At 47.0% G+C, this 18,432-nt stretch overlaps 1 protein-coding gene across 1 annotated transcript in view; it reads right to left on the reverse strand.

Annotated features, from left to right (window-relative positions):
• Window positions 1-1,464: 1,464 nt before the first annotated feature.
• Window positions 1,465-18,432, reverse strand: part of LOC117370949 (calmodulin-binding transcription activator 1-like) — a 60,490-nt gene continuing 43,522 nt past the window's right edge. Inside the window, exons 13-24 of the mRNA XM_055221848.1 lie at window positions 17,591-17,760; window positions 17,046-17,215; window positions 14,791-14,869; window positions 13,786-14,047; window positions 12,830-13,233; window positions 11,269-11,417; window positions 10,833-11,040; window positions 10,530-10,598; window positions 9,469-9,614; window positions 6,431-6,502; window positions 6,126-6,156; window positions 1,465-1,497 (exon numbers count right to left, since the gene is read on the reverse strand). Coding sequence (XP_055077823.1) covers window positions 1,465-1,497; window positions 6,126-6,156; window positions 6,431-6,502; window positions 9,469-9,614; window positions 10,530-10,598; window positions 10,833-11,040; window positions 11,269-11,417; window positions 12,830-13,233; window positions 13,786-14,047; window positions 14,791-14,869; window positions 17,046-17,215; window positions 17,591-17,760 — 1,793 coding nt within the window. The remainder of the gene's footprint in view (window positions 1,498-6,125; window positions 6,157-6,430; window positions 6,503-9,468; window positions 9,615-10,529; window positions 10,599-10,832; window positions 11,041-11,268; window positions 11,418-12,829; window positions 13,234-13,785; window positions 14,048-14,790; window positions 14,870-17,045; window positions 17,216-17,590; window positions 17,761-18,432) is intronic.

Raw genomic sequence — 18,432 nt, forward strand, 5'->3', positions numbered from 1 at the left:
TAGAATTTGGATTCACAATTCTCCCAAACCAGAGCATTTAGTTTATATTCACATTTTAAACATTGTCTCAGCTTGTATCTTAGAATCGGCCTGATTAAAAACAAAGCTTATTCTTAAACTCGTCTTCAGATATTTTTTCTTGTCGGCCGTTCGTAACTCGGGGACTCCATCTTCTTTGCAGCGGTAGATTCACATTCATGTTTTATTTCTCCCGAAACCAAAATGGCGCCGACATTTGTTTCTTGCAAAAAAGTAAAAGAGTGCAAAAATGCTATGAGGTTAATGTGATGTTCTCCTCGTGCTTTAAAAACGAGGAGGAGCAGTGCGGAGGGCGGGGCTACATTCCGTTAGCCACGCCCCCTTTTCTGTCTGTCAATCTGAGCTGCCATGGTGGACACATCGTCAAATCCTCAGTCAGATTTACAACTGTTTTTCATATTTGGGGAAATGGAGAGAAAAGGGCAGGGCATCTGGGTCAATTCACAAGTCAGATCCACATTCATTTTTTCCATAGACTTTTTTAGCTAACACTGTATATTAGATTTCATAAAGGCTAATTAGCTACAGGCTAACTCGGCAACTAACTTCTATGTTGGTCACAGGTCGCATGGCTGCTTTGGCAGGTTTTTTAAGTCAAATGCCTTCCCTCTCAGCATAACTGTTACAAAGTGGGAATGTATTTTGCCCGAGGACACAGCAACAGTAAGTGGTTGGATGGTAATCAAACCAAAACTGTCCGGTTTCCAGACCAACATTAATCAACCATTGCACCACTGTTACCCCATTAAAATAGGGAGGGACAATAAGAGACAAGTGTTTTGCTCAGGGACACAGCAACAGTATGTGGTAATCGAACCAGCGACCACTGAGTTTGCAGCTCTGTCTCCAACAGCTCTGACTCAGACTTCTCATTTAAATGTTAAAATATTTGATAAACAAAGTTTTACATTTAGCTAGTTTTCTGTTGCTAATGATGGTCTTTTGATATCAGGGCTAATGATTGTTAGCATTTACCTTGTAGCTAATTAGCCTGAGTCATCTCTTCAAACTTTAACCTATTATTTTATGAAATGTCTATGCGAAAAATGAATTGCTTCCTTGCAGATCCAGAGGTGGGGGGCACTGTGGAGCTCCAGAGGAAGGGGTAGAGGAGTGGAGAGGTGAAGAGGTAGAGGGGGAGAGGTGAGGGTTTCTGGGACTGTGTTTTGGGCAGGATCCTGGTCTCTGGAGGTCATTGGAGGTCTCTGGAGCTCTGGAGGTCTCTGGAGGTCCCTGAAGCTTTGGAGATCTCTGAAGGTCTCTGAAGGTCCCTGGAGCTCTGGAGCTCTCTGGAGGTCCCTGGAGCTCTAGAGGTCTCTGGAGGTCTCTGGAGGTCCCTGAAGCTCTGAGGTCTCTGGAGGTCTATGGAGGGGGTTGGGTCACAGGCTGAAGGGGCCAAGGGGGTGCTGTGGGGCGGGAGAGGTCTCAGGAACCTTGGCCTTTCTCTGCTCTCTGGCCCTGGGGACAAAAATAAAACAAAAATCACCTTAAAAAACAATTTTATTATAAAACAATCATAAAGAGACACATGCACAGCCTCCACTTTAACCTTTAGACTCACAGCCCTTCGGTTCATAACACGTCATGGATTTTAAACCTTTAATCTAATGTGGTTAATAAAGAAGCATCATGTAACTTTTCTGGTTGTCTGTCACTTAATTGTTTCCATGGAGATGTTATTATTTTGCCTGAAATGTTCCACAAAATGACGTTTAGCTTGTCCTTATTTTTTTGCCTTTTACAGGTGTGATTATTGTTCACAAACACCTGAGAAAGCAGGCTCGCCTCTCCACAGATCAGACCTGTGACTTAGTCTGGTGACATCAGCTGACTGCATCCATGGAGATATAAAGGGTGAGGAACAACAATGTTTTCCATGGCAATAGGCAAGTGGAATTCTTCCAGTAAAGTTACATAGTGCACCTGGAGGGATCACAGTGTGGCATTAAAATTATCTATTTCTGTGGAGACAACCACGCCACCAGGTTACCGGTCAGATCTGTGGAGAGGTGTTTCGCTCACAGTAAGAACAAGTTTTTTTTTGAGCAATGAAAACATTGACAGATGTTTCATGTCATTTTAGGGAACATTCTCGGTAAAGCAATGACATCTCCATGGAGACAAGAAAAGTTACACAGTGCAGCTTTAAAATAGTGTTCACTAACAGTTTCTTTATGTTTGCTGCACTGAAACAGCAAAGGATCATGGTCTATGTAGTTACCCACTGATGTGGATAGACAAGCTTGTGATTCAAGAGTGATACTGTGCCGTGATGTCACACTGGGGGTGCTCTACATGTATCTCTATGGTGGAATGTTCAGCACACATGTGCACACATTAGCAAAAACAGCAAAGAAAGTTTTAAGAAAAAAAAACTGCATTTAAAGAGGCTGTGTTCATTTTCCTGTGGTGAGTCAGAGGTCATGGTCCAGTTTAGAGTTTGATTTTGCACAAAAGGTGAGAGTGACTCACTGAAAAACTGTTGGCTAATGCTAATACTAATGCTTGCTAGCTTATATGTCAGTTATTTATGGTCAGATTGTGTTGGAATTGCAGAATAAAGTCTTACAACGCCTCAGACAGACCAGTGCCTACAGTTAGCATCACCCCAAGGTGTTGATGACATCAGCTGCAAAGAATCAATATGATCAGTTTTTACCATAAATCCTCATCAGTCAGTATGATCACAGTTTGTATTTATTTGTATTTATTTATTTCGCTCTTGTTTCTCCGGAAGCCTCTCTGTGCTCAGGCCCGGCCACACGTGTGTGGAGCCCCGGGGCTAGAAGGCTCAAATGGGCCCCATTTAACATGAATTTATGGTCAGAGGGTCCACACAGGGTCCCTCTGTGTGTTTGACCCTCTCTGTGTGTTTGACCCTCTCTGTGTGTTTGACCCCTTCTGTGTGTTTGACCCTCTCTGTGTGTTTGACCCTCTCTGTGTGTTTGACCCCCTCTGTGTGTTTGACCCTCTCTGTGTGTTTGACCCTCTCTGTGTGTTTGACCCCTTCTGTGTGTTTGACCCTCTCTGTGTGTTTGACCCCTTCTGTGTGTTTGACCCTCTCTGTGTGTTTGACCCTCTCTGTGTGTTTGACCCCCTCTGTGTGTTTGACCCTCTCTGTGTGTTTGACCCTCTCTGTGTGTTTGACCCTCTCTGTGTTTGACCCCCTCGGTGTATTTGACCTCTTTGTGTGTTTGACCCTCTCTGTGTGTTTGACCCTCTCTGTGTTTGACCCTCTCTGTGTGTTTGACCCTCTCTGTGTTTGACCCCTTCTGTGTATTTGACCTCTTTGTGTGTTTGACCCTCTCTGTGTTTTTGATCTCTCTGTGTGTTTGACCCCCTCTGTGTGTTTGACCCCCTCTGTGTGTTTGACCCTCTCTGTGTTTGACCCCTCAGTGTGTTTGACCCCCTCTGTGTTTGACCCTCTCTGTGTTTGACCCTCTCTGTGTGTTTGACCCCCTCTGTGTGTTTGACCCCCTCAGTGCGTTTGACCCTCTGTGTGTGTTTGACCCTCTGTGTGTGTTTGACCCCCTCTGTGTGTTTGACCCTCTGTGTGTGTTTGACCCTCTGTGTGTGTTTGACCCTCTCTGTGTGTTTGACCCTCTCTGTGCATTTGGCCCCTCTGTGCGTTTGGCCCCTTTATGTGTATTAGACCCTCTTTGTGTTTGATTCCCTCTGTGTTTGACCTCCTTTGTGTGTTTGACCTCTTCTGTGCGTTTGACCTCCTCTGTGTGTTTGACCCTCTCTGTGTGTTTGACCCTCTGTGTGTGTTTGACCCTCTGTGTGTGTTTGACCCTCTCTGTGTGTTTGACCCTCTCTGTGTGTTTGACCCTCTCTGTGTTTGACCCCCTCGGTGCATTTGACCTCTTTGTGTGTTTGACCCTCTCTGTGTTTTTGATCTCTCTGTGTGTTGGACCCCCTCTGTGTGTTTGACCCTCTGTGTGTTTGACCCTCTCTGTGTTTGACCCCCTCTGTGTGTTTGACCCCCTCTGTGTGTTTGACCCTCTCTGTGTTTGACCCTCTCTGTGTGTTTGACCCCCTCTGTGTGTTTGACCCCCTCAGTGCGTTTGACCCCCTCAGTGCGTTTGACCCTCTGTGTGTGTTTGACCCCCTCTGTGTGTTTGACCCCCTCTGTGTGTTTGACCCTCTCTGTGTTTGACCCTCTCTGTGTGTTTGACCCCCTCTGTGTGTTTGACCCCCTCAGTGCATTTGACCCCCTCAGTGTGTTTGACCCTCTGTGTGTGTTTGACCCTCTGTGTGTGTTTGACCCTCTCTGTGTGTTTGACCCTCTCTGTGCATTTGGCCCCTCTGTGCGTTTGGCCCCTCTGTGCGTTTGAACCTTTTATGTGTGTTTAACCCCCTCTATTTTTGACCCCCGTTTTGCATTTGACCCCCTCTTTCTGTTTGACCCTCTCTGTGGTTGACCCCCTCTGTGTGTGACCTCCTCTGTGCGTTGGGCCCTTTTATGTGTATTAGACCCTCTTTGTGTTTGATTCCCTCTGTGTTTGACCTCCTTTGTGTGTTTGACCTCTTCTGTGCGTTTGACCTCCTCTGTGTGTTTGACCATCTCTGTGTGTTTGACCCTCTGTGTGTGTTTGACCCTCTGTGTGTGGTTGACCCTCTCTGTGTGTTTGACCCTCTCTGTGTGTTTGACCCTCTCTGTGTTTGACCCCCTCGGTGCATTTGACCTCTTTGTGTGTTTGACCCTCTCTGTTTTTGATCTCTCTGTGTGTTTGACCCCCTCTGTGTGTTTGACCCTCTGTGTGTTTGACCCTCTCTGTGTTTGACCCCCTCTGTGTGTTTGACCCCCTCTGTGTGTTTGACCCTCTCTGTGTTTGACCCTCTCTGTGTGTTTGACCCCCTCTGTGTGTTTGACCCCCTCAGTGCGTTTGACCCCCCCAGTGCGTTTGACCCTCTGTGTGTGTTTGACCCTCTCTGTGTGTTTGACCCTCTCTGTGTGTTTGACCCTCTCTGTGCATTTGGCCCCTCTGTGCGTTTGGCCCCTCTGTGCGTTTGAACCTTTTATGTGTGTTTAACCCCCTCTATTTTTGACCCCCGTTTTGCATTTGACCCCCTCTTTCTGTTTGACCCTCTCTGTGGTTGACCCCCTCTGTGTGTGACCTCCTCTGTGCGTTGGGCCCCTTTATGTGTATTAGACCCTCTTTGTGTTTGATTCCCTCTGTGTTTGACCTCCTTTGTGTGTTTGACCTCTTCTGTGCGTTTGACCTCCTCTGTGTGTTTGACCCTCTCTGTGTGTTTGACCCTCTGTGTGTGTTTGACCCTCTGTGTGTGTTTGACCCTCTCTGTGTGTTTGACCCTCTCTGTGTGTTTGACCCTCTCTGTGTTTGACCCCCTCGGTGCATTTGACCTCTTTGTGTGTTTGACCCTCTCTGTGTTTTTGATCTCTCTGTGTGTTTGACCCCCTCTGTGTGTTTGACCCTCTGTGTGTTTGACCCTCTCTGTGTTTGACCCCCTCTGTGTGTTTGACCCTCTCTGTGTTTGACCCTCTCTGTGTGTTTGACCCCCTCTGTGTGTTTGACCCCCTCAGTGCATTTGACCCCCTCAGTGCGTTTGACCCTCTGTGTGTGTTTGACCCTCTCTGTGTGTTTGACCCTCTCTGTGCATTTGGCCCCTCTGTGCGTTTGGCCCCTCTGTGCGTTTGAACCTTTTATGTGTGTTTAACCCCCTCTATTTTTGACCCCCGTTTTGCATTTGACCCCCTCTTTCTGTTTGACCCTCTCTGTGGTTGACCCCCTCTGTGTCTGACCTCCTCTGTGCGTTGGGCCCCTTTATGTGTATTAGACCCTCTTTGTGTTTGATTCCCTCTGTGTTTGACCTCCTTTGTGTGTTTGACCTCTTCTGTGCGTTTGACCTCCTCTGTGTGTTTGACCCCCTCTGTGTGTGTGTTTCAGGCGCTGCGCCCTGTGTGTCCCTGTGTGAGTCTGAAGCATGCAGCAGGCAGGAGCAGGAGCAGGAGCAGGTTTTTCTGAGTTTTTTCGACGCATCCAAAGTCTCTGTAAAAGAGGCTAATGTTGTAAACCTGATGCCCTCCCTCCGCTCGCATGCAGCAGACAAAGTCCACTCACCTGCTTCAGAGGTCTGTGGTCCAGCATCGGGCTTCATGGGACAAAACAAACTGTTAGCATTAAACCATTCTGCTTATGCGACAGGCTAAGCTAACACTGAGCTAACTGCTAGCTTTCAGATGACCATTTTGTGTGTCTAATTGTATTCCAATTTGCATATATTTGTATTGACGAGGTTCTTTATCTTGTTGACCCCGAAACTGCAGACTTTTTTCTCAGATCGACGCTACAAGAATTTATGAGGATGGGAGGGCATCTGACACACAGTGATAGTGGTAATCTGCTATAATCTGATGTTTCTTTACCTGTGACGGCAGCGGAGCAGGAACTTCAGAATTTTGCGAGCGGCCTGGTTCTGTTTCTTACTGAGGAGACGACTGAGGGTCAAATAAAAACAAAAATGTAAGAGACAAAAGGAACACAGGAAGAAACAGGAAGGAACAGGAAGTACAGGAAGGAACAGGAAGGAACAGAAGGAACAGGAAATACAGGAAGGAACAGGAAGTACAGGAAGGAACAGGAAGTCCACGAAGGACCATGAAGTAACAGGAAAGAACATGAAGTAATAGGAAGTACAGGAAGTTGCAGGAAGTACAGAAAGTAACATGAAGTACTCAAAGGTCACTGACGGACACATGGTCCAGTGTCTTTATTTAAATTTTTGTGTTATTGGACTAATGTGATCCCCTCTGCAAACAAATTGACTAGTACCTGAGGGAGTACCTGTAGTAGTACAGCAGTACCTGAGGGAGTGCCTGTAGGAGTGGTAGTATTGTAGTAGTACTGCAGTACCTGAGGGAGTGCCTGTAGGAGTGGTAGTATTGTAGTAATACTGTAGTACCTGAGGAAGTACCTGAGGGAGTGCCTGTAGGCGCGGTAGTACTGTAGTAGTACTGTAGTACTGCAGTACCTGAGGGAGTGCCTGAGGGAGTACCTGGGAGGGTGCCTATAGGAGTGGTAGTATTGTAGTAGTACTGTAATACTGTAGATCCCAGGGTAACACATATCACAGAACCCCCATTTCCATAGTTTTGTCCGGTAATCACCAGGAAACAAAGTGGTTTTATCTGATCTCTGCTCCCTCCACACCACTCATTCTGGGCCATGTCTGGCAAACATAATCCCATGATCGACTGGGCTGGCAGGAAGGTATCTGAATGGAGCTCCTTTTGCCGTGCCAACTGTCTGCAGTCTGCTCTGTCTCCAGCAGGGGAGGCCACGCCGTAGATGTCCCCCGGATAAACCTGACCTCTCCTCAGTGCCTAGCGTGTATCATGACCTGGAGAACGCCTTTAGTAAAAGTCGGGTGTCTCTTTCACCCCACAGGCCTTATGATTGCGCCATCTGCCTCCTACCCGGTGCCCGCTTGACTTCCAGCCATCTCTATAACATCTCCAAACCTGAACGGGAGACCATGGAACAATATATCCGAGACTCTAGCCGCTGGTATCATCCGTCCATCCTCTTCACCTTTAGGAGCGTGGTTCTTTTTTGTTGGCAAGAAGGACAAAACCCTAAGACCATGCATCGATTAATTGGTCTTAACAATATAACCGTTAAAAATAAGTATCTGTTGCCTCTCATAGACTCAGCTTTCACACCACTCCACGGGGCCACCATCTTTACAAAACTGGATCTCAGAAATGCCTATTATTTAGTGCTCATAAGGGAAGGGGACGAATGGAAAATAGCCTTGAAAACTCCACTGGGTCATTTCAAATACCTAATCATGCCTTTCGGTTTAACCAACGCTCCGGTCTTTTTCCAAGTTCATATTAATGATGTGTTACGGGACTTTCTTAACCGCTTTGCCTTTGCGTATCTGGACAATATTCTGACTTTTTCTAAGACCTCACAGGAACACCAGCAACATATGCGCTAGGTCCTTCAGAGAATTCTTGAGAATAAGCTCTATGTGAATAGTGAAGAAATGTGAATTCAACTCCGATGAAGTCAGTTTTTTGGGCTTTATTGTGGGGAGGGGACAGGTCAAGGCTGATCCGGAGAAGGTAAAGGCAGTGACTGAGTGGCCGATGCCCAGCAGAAGAAAGCAGTTACAGAGGTTTATCGGATTCGCAAACTTTTACTGACAATTCATCAGAGACTTTAGTCACGTTGTTGCACCTCTGACTAAACTTACCTCTCCCTTTAAACAGTTTAATTGGACCCCAGAAGCCCAGTCTGCCTTCGTCAAGCTGAAGGACCTGTTCAGCTCCAGTCCTGCGTCAGCCCGATCCCTCTCACCAATTCGTCATGGAAGTGGATGCTTCAGAGATGGGAGTTGGGGCAGTACTCTCGCAAATGTTTGACCCACACCATCGTTTGTACCCCTGTGCCTTTTTCTCACGCCGTCTTACACCATCCAAGAGGAATTACAATGGTTGGAGGGGGCTGTGCATCCTTTCCAGAATTTACTGTATATTCAGTCCGCTAAGCGTCTGAATTCATGGCAGGCCCACTGGTCACTCTTTTTCAGCAGATTTGACTCTCTCATGCCAGTTCTCCCAGGAAGACACTCCTTCTCCGCCCGAGAGTATCATATTGCCTACACGTGTGGTCATGGCTGTAAACTGTGAGATTGACCCAGGTAATGGCCCCTCCAGGTCCTTTTTGTTCCAGATGCCGCCCGTTCTAAAGTAGTGGAATGGGCCCATTGCTCCTGATTCGCCTGCTGTCCTGGGGTCAACCGAACTCTCTATCAGCCAGGTCAGTTGATTTGGCTTTCTCAAACATATCATTCAAGTCTGATTCCCGGAAACTCTCTCCTCACTTTTTGGAACCCTTCAAGATCACCAAGATCATCAGCCCGTCTGTGGTGCGCCTTCAACTTCTTCCTTCCCTCTGCATTCACCCCTTGTGTCACAGCTCAAACCTGTTCTTTCCAGTGACCTGTGCCCTCCTGCTGAACCCCCTCCTCCCACCCGCCCAGGTTCTGGATGGTCACCTGGCTTTCACAGTCAGGAGGCTCATTGATGTTCGCAGGGCGTCATAGTATCTGGTGGACTGGGAGGGGTATGGGCCCGAAGAATGCACTTGGGTGCCCCCTGGGTGTATCCCCCTCCTTGGAACTATCCTACACCTCTGCCTTCGACCCAGCTCTCCACGACCGGAACAAACACCCCAGCCTCTGACCCTGCTACCTACGACCGGCTCAAAGATGTCAGCCTACGACCCCGCTCTCTACTATCTGCGTTGTCACTCAACATTTACATTTTTTGTAAATAAACTCTGTTCAACTTTTTACCCGGTGTCTGTGTCTTTGATCCCCCAGACACTACGACACTGAGGGAGTACCTGAGGGAGTGTTTGTAGGAGTGATAGAATTGTAGTAGGGAGGGAGTACCTGAGGGAGTGCCTGTAGGAGCGGTAGTATTGCTGGATGAGGACAGCTGCGCGGCGACTTTGCTGAAACTTCTTCTGTTCGATTAAACTCCTGAAGCGGCTCTGGATCAGAACAGCAGCCAGGGTCATCCGCTTATAAAGTGCAAACTGAAACACAAGGTCAACACAGGGTCAACACAGGGTCAACACAAGGTCACAGGGTCATCACAGGGTCACAACAGCGTCAACACAAGGTCAACACAGGGTCATCACAGGGTCAACACAGGGTCATCCGCATATAAAGTGCAAACTGAAACACAAGGTCAATACAGGGTCAACACAGGGACATCGCAGGGCCATCACAGGGTCAACACAGGGTCAACACAAGGTCATCACAGGGTCATCACCGGGTCAACACAGTGTCACAGGGTCAGGTATTGAAAATGTGACATCGATACTAAAAAAGTCCCATTTACAGAAATGAATGACTAAACCAGGTCTAAACCGGGATTAAACCAGGACTAAACTGGTCCCAGTAAACTGGGACTAAACCGGGTCTAAACCGGGTCTAAACCAGGTCTGAACCAGTTCTAAACCGGGAGTAAATCGGGACTAAACCAGGTCTAAACTAGGTCTAAATCAGGACTAAACCAGGACTAAACCAGGACTAAACCAGGTCTAAACTCGGACTCAACCAGGTTTAAAGCAGGTCTAAACCATTACTAAACCAGGACTAAACCAGGACTAAAACAGGACTAAACCAGGTCTAAACTCGGATTCAACCAGGTCTAAAGCAGGTCTAAACCATTACTAAACCAGGACTAAACCAGGACTAAAACAGGACTAAACCAGGACTAAAACAGGACTAAATCATTACCAAATAGGACCATGGACTACTATGAACCTACTGGACACTGAGGGATTACACAGACACATGGGAATAGTACACAAAGTACAACATTTAATGTGGAACAGCACGGAGTCTAAAGAAAGAGGGTTTAATCATTGTGGGATTGGGATCAGTATCGAGAATTGAGTATCGAGTATTGAGTCCTTAGTGTCATGACACTAGTGGTCTCTTACCTGCTTGTATCTCTTATAGCAGCGTTGAATCACTGCTGCAATTTCTTTACGTTGTTCCTGAAGGGGACCCTGAGAAAGAAAGGAGAAAGTGAGCATAAAAGAGGAGAAGCAGGAGGGGGAGCAGAGGAGACGAAGAGAGGAGCAGAGGAGAGGAAAGGAGGAGAGGGTCCGAGGAGTAGAGGAGAGGAGCAGAGGAGAGGGTCAGAGCAGCAAAGGAGAAGGTCGGAGGAGCAGAGGGTGCAGAGGGGAGGGTCAGAGGAGCGGGTCGGAGGAGCAGAGGATGCAGAGGATGCAGAGGAGTACCTTGTTTTTTCGGAGAGAGAGCAGAGCTAGCCTGATGCTCTCATACAGCTCGGCGCGCTCTGATTCACTCATGGAGAACCGGGAGGCGGGGCTTTTGGGACCTGGGTCTTTGAGGAGGCGAAGCTCAGGGGAGGAGGTCTGAGGAGGCTGTTCCCCAGACAGAGAGCTCCGCCTGAGCACAGGGGAGGGAGGCCCGGGGTGGAGGAACCTGGAGCGGCAACAAAAAGATGAGTTAAATAAACTCATATTTGGCTAAAGACACGTGCTGCCCATAAATTGGTCGACGAAGAAAAAGGCACGGCAAAAGCTCTGAACTATTCTGTATCTGATTGCACTGACAAGACTCCACCTGCAAGGGGAGCTCAGACAGAACTACTATTTATACAGAAAAAGTACTTAAAAAGTTCTGAATAACACATTTAACAGCTGTACTCACCTCTCGACATCGCTGAGGCATCCTGACAGAGCTGTGACATCACTGCTAAGTCCCGCCCCTCGAGAGTCAATCTCTGTTTCCACTGGCTCCTGCTTTAGTCGCTCTGACGTAGCCTCCATGATGTGGTCGGTCAGAAACGACAAGTCCATCTGCACAAAACACAGTCCTGGGTCTAAACTAATCTGCAGATGGTACGGGGCTGGCAAAGTGGGGGGTAAAGATGGGGTATTTTACTTCTATGAGGCATTAAAGAGGGAATATTTTACTTCTATGGGGTATTAAAGAGGGATATTTACCTCTATGGGGCATTAAAGAGGGGTATTTACCTTTATGGGGCATTAAAGAGGAGGTATTTTACTTCTATGAGGCATTAAAGAGGGAATATTTTACTTCTATGGGGTATTAAAGAGAGGTATTTACCTCTATGGGGCATTAAAGAGGGGTATTTACCTTTATGGGGCATTAAAGAGGAGGTATTTTACTTCTATGAGGCATTAAAGAGGGAATATTTTACTTCTATGGGGTATTAAAGAGAGGTATTTACCTCTATGGGGCATTAAAGAGGGGTATTTACTTCTTTGGGGTATTAAAGAGGGTGTATTTTACTTCTATGGGATATTAAAGAGGGGGTATTTTACTTCTATGAGGTATTAAAGAGGGTGTATTTTACTTCTATGGGGTTTTAAAGAGGGGGTATTTTACTTCTATGGGGTATTAAAGAGGGGGTATTTTACTTCTATGAGGTATTAAAGAGGGTGTATTTTACTTCTATGGGGTTTTAAAGAGGGAATATTTTACTTCTATGGGGTATTAAAGAGGGGCATTTACCTCTATGGAGTATTAAAGAGGGGGTATTTTACTTCTCTGGGGTATGAAAGAGGGGCATTTACCTCTATGGGGCATTAAAGAGGGGATATTTACCTTTATGGAGTATTAAAGATGGGGTATTTTACTTCTATGGGGTATTAAAGAAGGGGTATTTTATTTCTATGGGGTATTAAAGAGGTTGTATTTTACTTCTTTTTTACCTCTATTTCACTTCTACATATTTAGATTTAGATTTATTGCTTTGAAAATGCTATATTTTCTCAAAACAATGTATTAACATGTTTTATAAGTTTCACTTTAATTTTTGAGGCTCTGAGTCTGCCCTCCCTTGATCTCTGTCCCTCCCCCTTCAGAGCACTATCAGCTGCATCCCAGTAATGAAACAACTTCACATCACACCAGGTTTGTGAAGCTGTAGTGTATTGTTTTGTATCATGTTTTTGTATTTATAGAGAATTGTCGTGTGGAGCATGGGTCACGTAGGCTTGTGGGCGGAGCATAGGTGATATAGGCTTGTGGGCAGAGTCTTGTACAGGCTTGTTCTGCTAACTGTAAGGAGGGTTTGAATAGGGTCCAGCAGAGATCTCTAGATTACTCAAACATGGACGACATCTAAACCGCTTCATGTTTTTGATATTGTTAGAACACGGGAGAGAAATTTTAAAAGTACATTTTGCATAATAGCACCTATCGGTGTAGTGATGTCACCAGTCCCCTCCCCCTACCCGCTCACCTGCACCTCCTCGCTGTTGTCATGGATACTCAGAAGCTCCGTGTCTCCTCTCTCACCCACCACTCTGTGCCTCAGATGCCCCGCCAGCCGCTCTTTGCCCATGATCCTCCGGACCACGCTCCTCTGGGCTGGCCCCCATCGTGGGCCCCCCGAGCCACCCGTCCCGGCCTGCGGGCGGGGGAGCGTCCTCTGGAGGTGAGGGGTGGTAATGCAGGGGAGAGGAGTGGGTTTGGTGGAGGAGGTGAGCAGAGAGGTGAGGGTGGAGGGTCCAGGGGGCAGAGGGGCGAGCTGCTGCCCCAGAGGAGTGTCTGCGCTGGGCTTGGGTCTCTTGGCCGGAGGGGGGTCTTCCTGGGGCTGAGTTTGGCTCCAGGACTTTGGGTCTGGCTGGGTCTCTGTCTTCACCTCTGAAGAGAAAAGGGTCACAGATATGAATGGGGAGTAGAAGCTCATAGACACTGTGTCCTTGGGCAAGACACTTGACCCTCTGTACCTGCATGTGTTAATGGGATGGAACAAGATTTCTGACATTTTTAAAACAGTTTGAGACACTTTTTCATAAAAGTTTTTTTCATATTATCTTTATCTTCTTTGGCTGATGAGTTTTAAGACTGAAGATTGAAATCTGAACTTAAGAATCCGGTTCATTTCAGAACGTTTGTGAGAGGGCTCGCTTCATCACAAATGTGACCTGTAACTTGTCCTGGTGGCATTACCTGTTTGTTTACATGGAGATGCATGAGTTTAACAGAAAAGCATTGATGGGAAAGCAGTAACATCTCTACGGAGACGAGCAGGTGGTGGACCCTGTGCCAGAAAAGTTACAGAGTATACTTTAAATAATTCCAGCCTTATTTCAGACGCCGAGGAATGGGACAGACACAGAAACAGAGATGGAAACATTTTTGTTTCAAGATTTAGATCATTTTCTTAAAAATCTGTGTAAAATACTCATTCACCTGTGTGGCCTCTCTGCTCTGAGCCGCTGTCACTCTGCTGACCCTTGGTGGTGTGTGCTGGTCTCTGCGTGCCGGAGGAGGAGGAGGCGGAGGAGGTGGAGGGCGGAGTTTGTTCCAGGAGCTCCGCCAGGTGAGTGTGACCCCGAGATCGGGCGATGGTCAGGGGGAGGCGACCAAGGGAGTCTGGGATGGACAAAGCTCTGTGATCCCAGTGGTACAAGAGGAGGGCGGAGTCAGTGTGGCCCAAAGCACACGCCCACATCTGAGAGGGAGAGGGGGGGGGGAGAAGAGGGATGGGGTGAGGGTGGGGAGAGAGTAAGTGAAAGAAGAGAGGGAGGGGAGTGGAGAGCGAAAGAGAGAGGTTCAAGTGAAGAGTGGGAAGGGGCAAGAGAAACAGATGGAGAGAAAAAGGAATAAGGTAGAGATGGGAGAGAGAGTCGAGGTGGGAGAGGAAGAGGGGAGAGTATGTGAGGCAGAGGAGGGGGGTATGAGGAGGAGGATGGGAGTGGTGTATGTGAGTAGGAGGAAGAGGGTTTGTGAGGAGGAGGAAGGTATGAGGAGGAGGAGGGGAGAGTATGTGAGGAGGAAGGTATGAGGAGGAGGAGGGGAGGGTATGTGAGGAGGAAGGTATGAGAAGGAGGAGGGGAGGGTATGTGAAGAGGAGGGAGAGAGAGAAAGACAAAACGTTGTTCATCAGTATAATGTTGTGGTGATGGACATGTCTCTTATCAGGGTTCTCTTGGACTCGTGTTGGTCAGACATGTAAACGTTCCCTGTGGTCAGACATGTAAACGTTCCCTGTGGTCAGACATGTAAACGTTCCCTGTGGTCAGACATGTAAACGTTCCCTGTGGTCAGACATGTAAATGTTCCCTGTGGTCAGACATGTAAACATTCCTTGTGTGCTCATCTCCAAATGTCAAAACATAAACTGGTCACTGCAGTGCAGACCAGCTCCACATTTTCCACGAGTGTAAAGGCTCCACATCCTCCGCTGAGCCTCACCAGAGGAGTGCAGGAGAAGTGGTCCACATTCAGAGGGTCCACCTCCAGCTCCAGCTCAATGCTCCCCGAGTGTTTGGTTCTGAAAAGACACAGAGAGGTCAGTATTCAGCAGGATGTGGTCAGAGTATGACAGTATGCGGTCAGAGTATGAGAGTATGCGGTCAGAGTATGTGAGAATGTGATCAGAGTATGTGGTCAGAGTATGTGAGTATGTGGTCAGAGTATGCCAGTATCTGGTCAGAGTATGTGATCAGAGTATGAGAGTATGTGGTCAGAGTATGTGGTCAGAGTATGAGAGTATGTGGTCAGAGTATGTGAGTATGTGATCAGAATATGTGCGTATGTGGTCAGAGTATGTGAGTATGTGGTCAGAGTATGTGAGTATGTGGTCATAGTATGTGAGTATGTGATCAGAGTATGTGAGTATGTGGTCAGAGTATGTGAGTATCTGGTCATAGTATGTGAGTATGTGGTCAGAGTATGTGGTCAGAGTATGTGAATATGTGATCAGAGTATGTGAGTATGTGGTCAGAGTATGTGAGTATGTGGTCAGAGTATGTGAGTATGTGATCAGAGTATGTGAGTATGTGGTCAGAGTATGTGAGTATGTGGCTAGAATATGTGAGTATGTGGTCAGAGTATGTGAGTATGTGATCAGAGTATGTGAGTATGTGGTCAGAGTATGTGAGTATGTGGTCATAGTATGTGAGTATGTGATCAGAGTATGTGAGTATGTGGTCAGAGTATGTGACCAGAATATGAGAGTATGTGGTCAGAGTATGTGAGTATGTGACTAGAGTATGTGAGTATGTGGTCAGAGTATGTGAGTATGTGGTCAGAGTATGTGAGTATGTGATCAGAGTATGTGAGTATGTGGTCAGAGTATGTGAGTATGTGGTCATAGTATGTGAGTATGTGATCAGAGTATGTGAGTATGTGGTCAGAGTATGTGACCAGAATATGAGAGTATGTGGTCAGAGTATGTGAGTATGTGACTAGAGTATGTGAGTATGTGGTCAGAGTATGTGAGTATATGGTCAGAGTATGTGAGTAAGTGATCAGAGTATGTGAGTATGTGGTCAGAGTATGTGAATATGTGAGCAGAGTATGTGACCAGACTATGTGAGTATGTGGCTAGAGTATGTGAGTATGTGGTCAGAGTATGTGAGTATGTGATCAGAGTATGTGGTCAGAGTATGTGATCAGAGTATGTGGTCAGAGTATGTGAGTATGTGAATAAAGTATGTGAGTATGTGGTCAGAGTATGTGAGTATGTGAGTAGAGTATGTGAGTAGGTGGTCAGAGTGTGTGAGTATGTGGTCAGAGTATGTGGTAGAGTATGTGATCAGAGTATGTGAGTATGTGGTCAGAGCAAAGATTAATGAAAAAGGAGACTGAATGTTTTAAACATTTGGAAATACACTTTGGGAAAACCAGGTGAAATATATTTTCTGATACTACAGCTTTAAGTATCTGCTGATACTCGATATCAACTGATACCAGAGACTCAAAACAGTATTTATTTACTTCAAGCAAAAATAAAATAAAACCAAACTGATCCAAATGTTTATGCAGCTTCAATTCAATTCAATTCATTTTATTTTTGTAACGCCCAAAATCACAACAACAGTTGTCTCGAAGGGCGTTCATGTTTTGGTTGATTGGGGAAACCGGAGTACCCGGAGAAAACCCATCCAGACACGGGGAGAAACATGAAAAACTCCACACAGAAAGGCTGCTGTGACTTATCCCTGAGGTAATGACAGAACAACTATATAAATAAAATTTCAAACATTCTGAGACTTTGTGGGTCGACTAAAACCTGTAATAGTCTCATTACATTATTTATATGATTTAACCATCCAGGATATCGACTGATCAATATTTGTAGCTGATATCAATACCAGTATCGTATCGGTGCGTCTTTAATGCATCGCAGTTTAACTCAAATGTGAAGTCTCTCGACCATCTCCCAGAGAATGGGATTCAACTGTTTCAGGGTTTTTTACAAGTTGGACGTGAAAAATCCCAGTTACTCATTGATCCATAAGTGGGCGGGGCTAACAGTTTGATCTGAAACATATTCTTCACTCATGGCTCAACACCTAATGTAGGATCGTTAGATGGGTCCACAGAAACACCAACACCTGTCTCCAGATGTTTGTCAGTGTGTTGGTTTCATATCCTCAGAACATATACAAATTTGTTTTGCTTGTTTCCTTGTTTCCTTGTCTCCGCTCTCAGCCGTGTCTCACCTCCATCGCCGTAGCGCGTTGATTAACCCCGCGTAGCCCTGAGCCGCAGCCAGGTGCAGAAGAGTCATCCCTCTTGAGTTTTTACTGTGATCTAGGTCTGATCCAGAACCCCAGCACGACTGCGCCATCATCTGTTCACACAGAGACAGTACACGCGCCTCGAACGAACTCTGGTCCAAACACTGAGATGAGAGACCAGAGCACAAACAGTTCATTGATTAACTCATGCAAGAGTCCCATGCATTTCAGAACATTTTGTAGAGTCTAAGCTACAAGGTAAGCAGCTTTACACACAGTAAAATCCCATTTGTACAGGTCCCCTCTTCCTCACCAGCTCTGTCACCCCTCCCCTCTCCCTCACCTGCTCCTTAGACCCTCCCCCTCTCTCACACCTGCTCCTTAGACCCTCCCCCTCTCTCACACCTGCTCTGTAGACCCTCCCCTCTCTCACACCTGCTCCTCAGCCCCTCCCCCTCTTCCTCACCTGCTCTGTAGCCCCTCCCCTCTCTCACACCTGTTCCTTAGACCCTCCCCCTCTTTCACACCTGCTCCTTAGACCCTCCCCCTCTGTCTCTCACCTGCTCTGTAGCCCCACCCTCGGCTCCTCCTCCTTTGGGATCCGTGGACTCTGAGTTGGGATTTGGATTTGAGATTTCGGCCATTCTCTGCTCCATCTGCTCCAGTCGCTCCAGGATCGACATTCGGAACTGTGCGTCTACAACAAAACAGACCAGACGAGAGAAAGGATTCACACACAAAACACACAGAAAACAAACAGAATGCTCCAAAACTAGTGTTAGATTATGGCATTGTAACACATGTGGACATATACAGTATGTGTGGATCTCCGGACATGGAGACTGGCTTTGAGGATATGGAATGTCACCTCACTGAGGGAAGGAGCCTGAGCTTGTGGGGGAGGTTGAGCGTTACTGAGTATATATAGTTGGCTTCACATCCATGCACAGCTTGGGCTTTGGAACCCAACTCCTTGAGAGGGGCTGGACTTTCTCTTGCGTGGTCCACGGAGAGAGGCAGCAAGCAGGTGTGGAATTATTGCCCCATAGTTCAGCTCCACGTGTTGGAGTTGACCCCAGCGAATGAGAGGATCACATCCCTGCGCCTTCGGGTCGGGGACAGGTCTCTCATTGTTGTGTCGGCCTACATGCCAAACAGCAGTGCGGAGTACCCAGCCTTCTTAGAGTCACTGGGAGGGGTACTAGACAGTGCAACGACCGACTACTTTGTTCTCCTGGGGGACTGCAACACCCACATGGGAAATGAGTGACACTTGGAGGGGGTCAGGAGGAGGTTATTGGACTTCTATGGTAGCCACAGTTTGTCCATAACAAACGCCATGTTTGAGCACAAGGGTGTTCATCAGTGC

Source organism: Periophthalmus magnuspinnatus, chromosome 5 (assembly GCF_009829125.3).
Source record: "Periophthalmus magnuspinnatus isolate fPerMag1 chromosome 5, fPerMag1.2.pri, whole genome shotgun sequence".
Taxonomy (NCBI): Eukaryota; Metazoa; Chordata; class Actinopteri; order Gobiiformes; family Gobiidae; genus Periophthalmus; species Periophthalmus magnuspinnatus.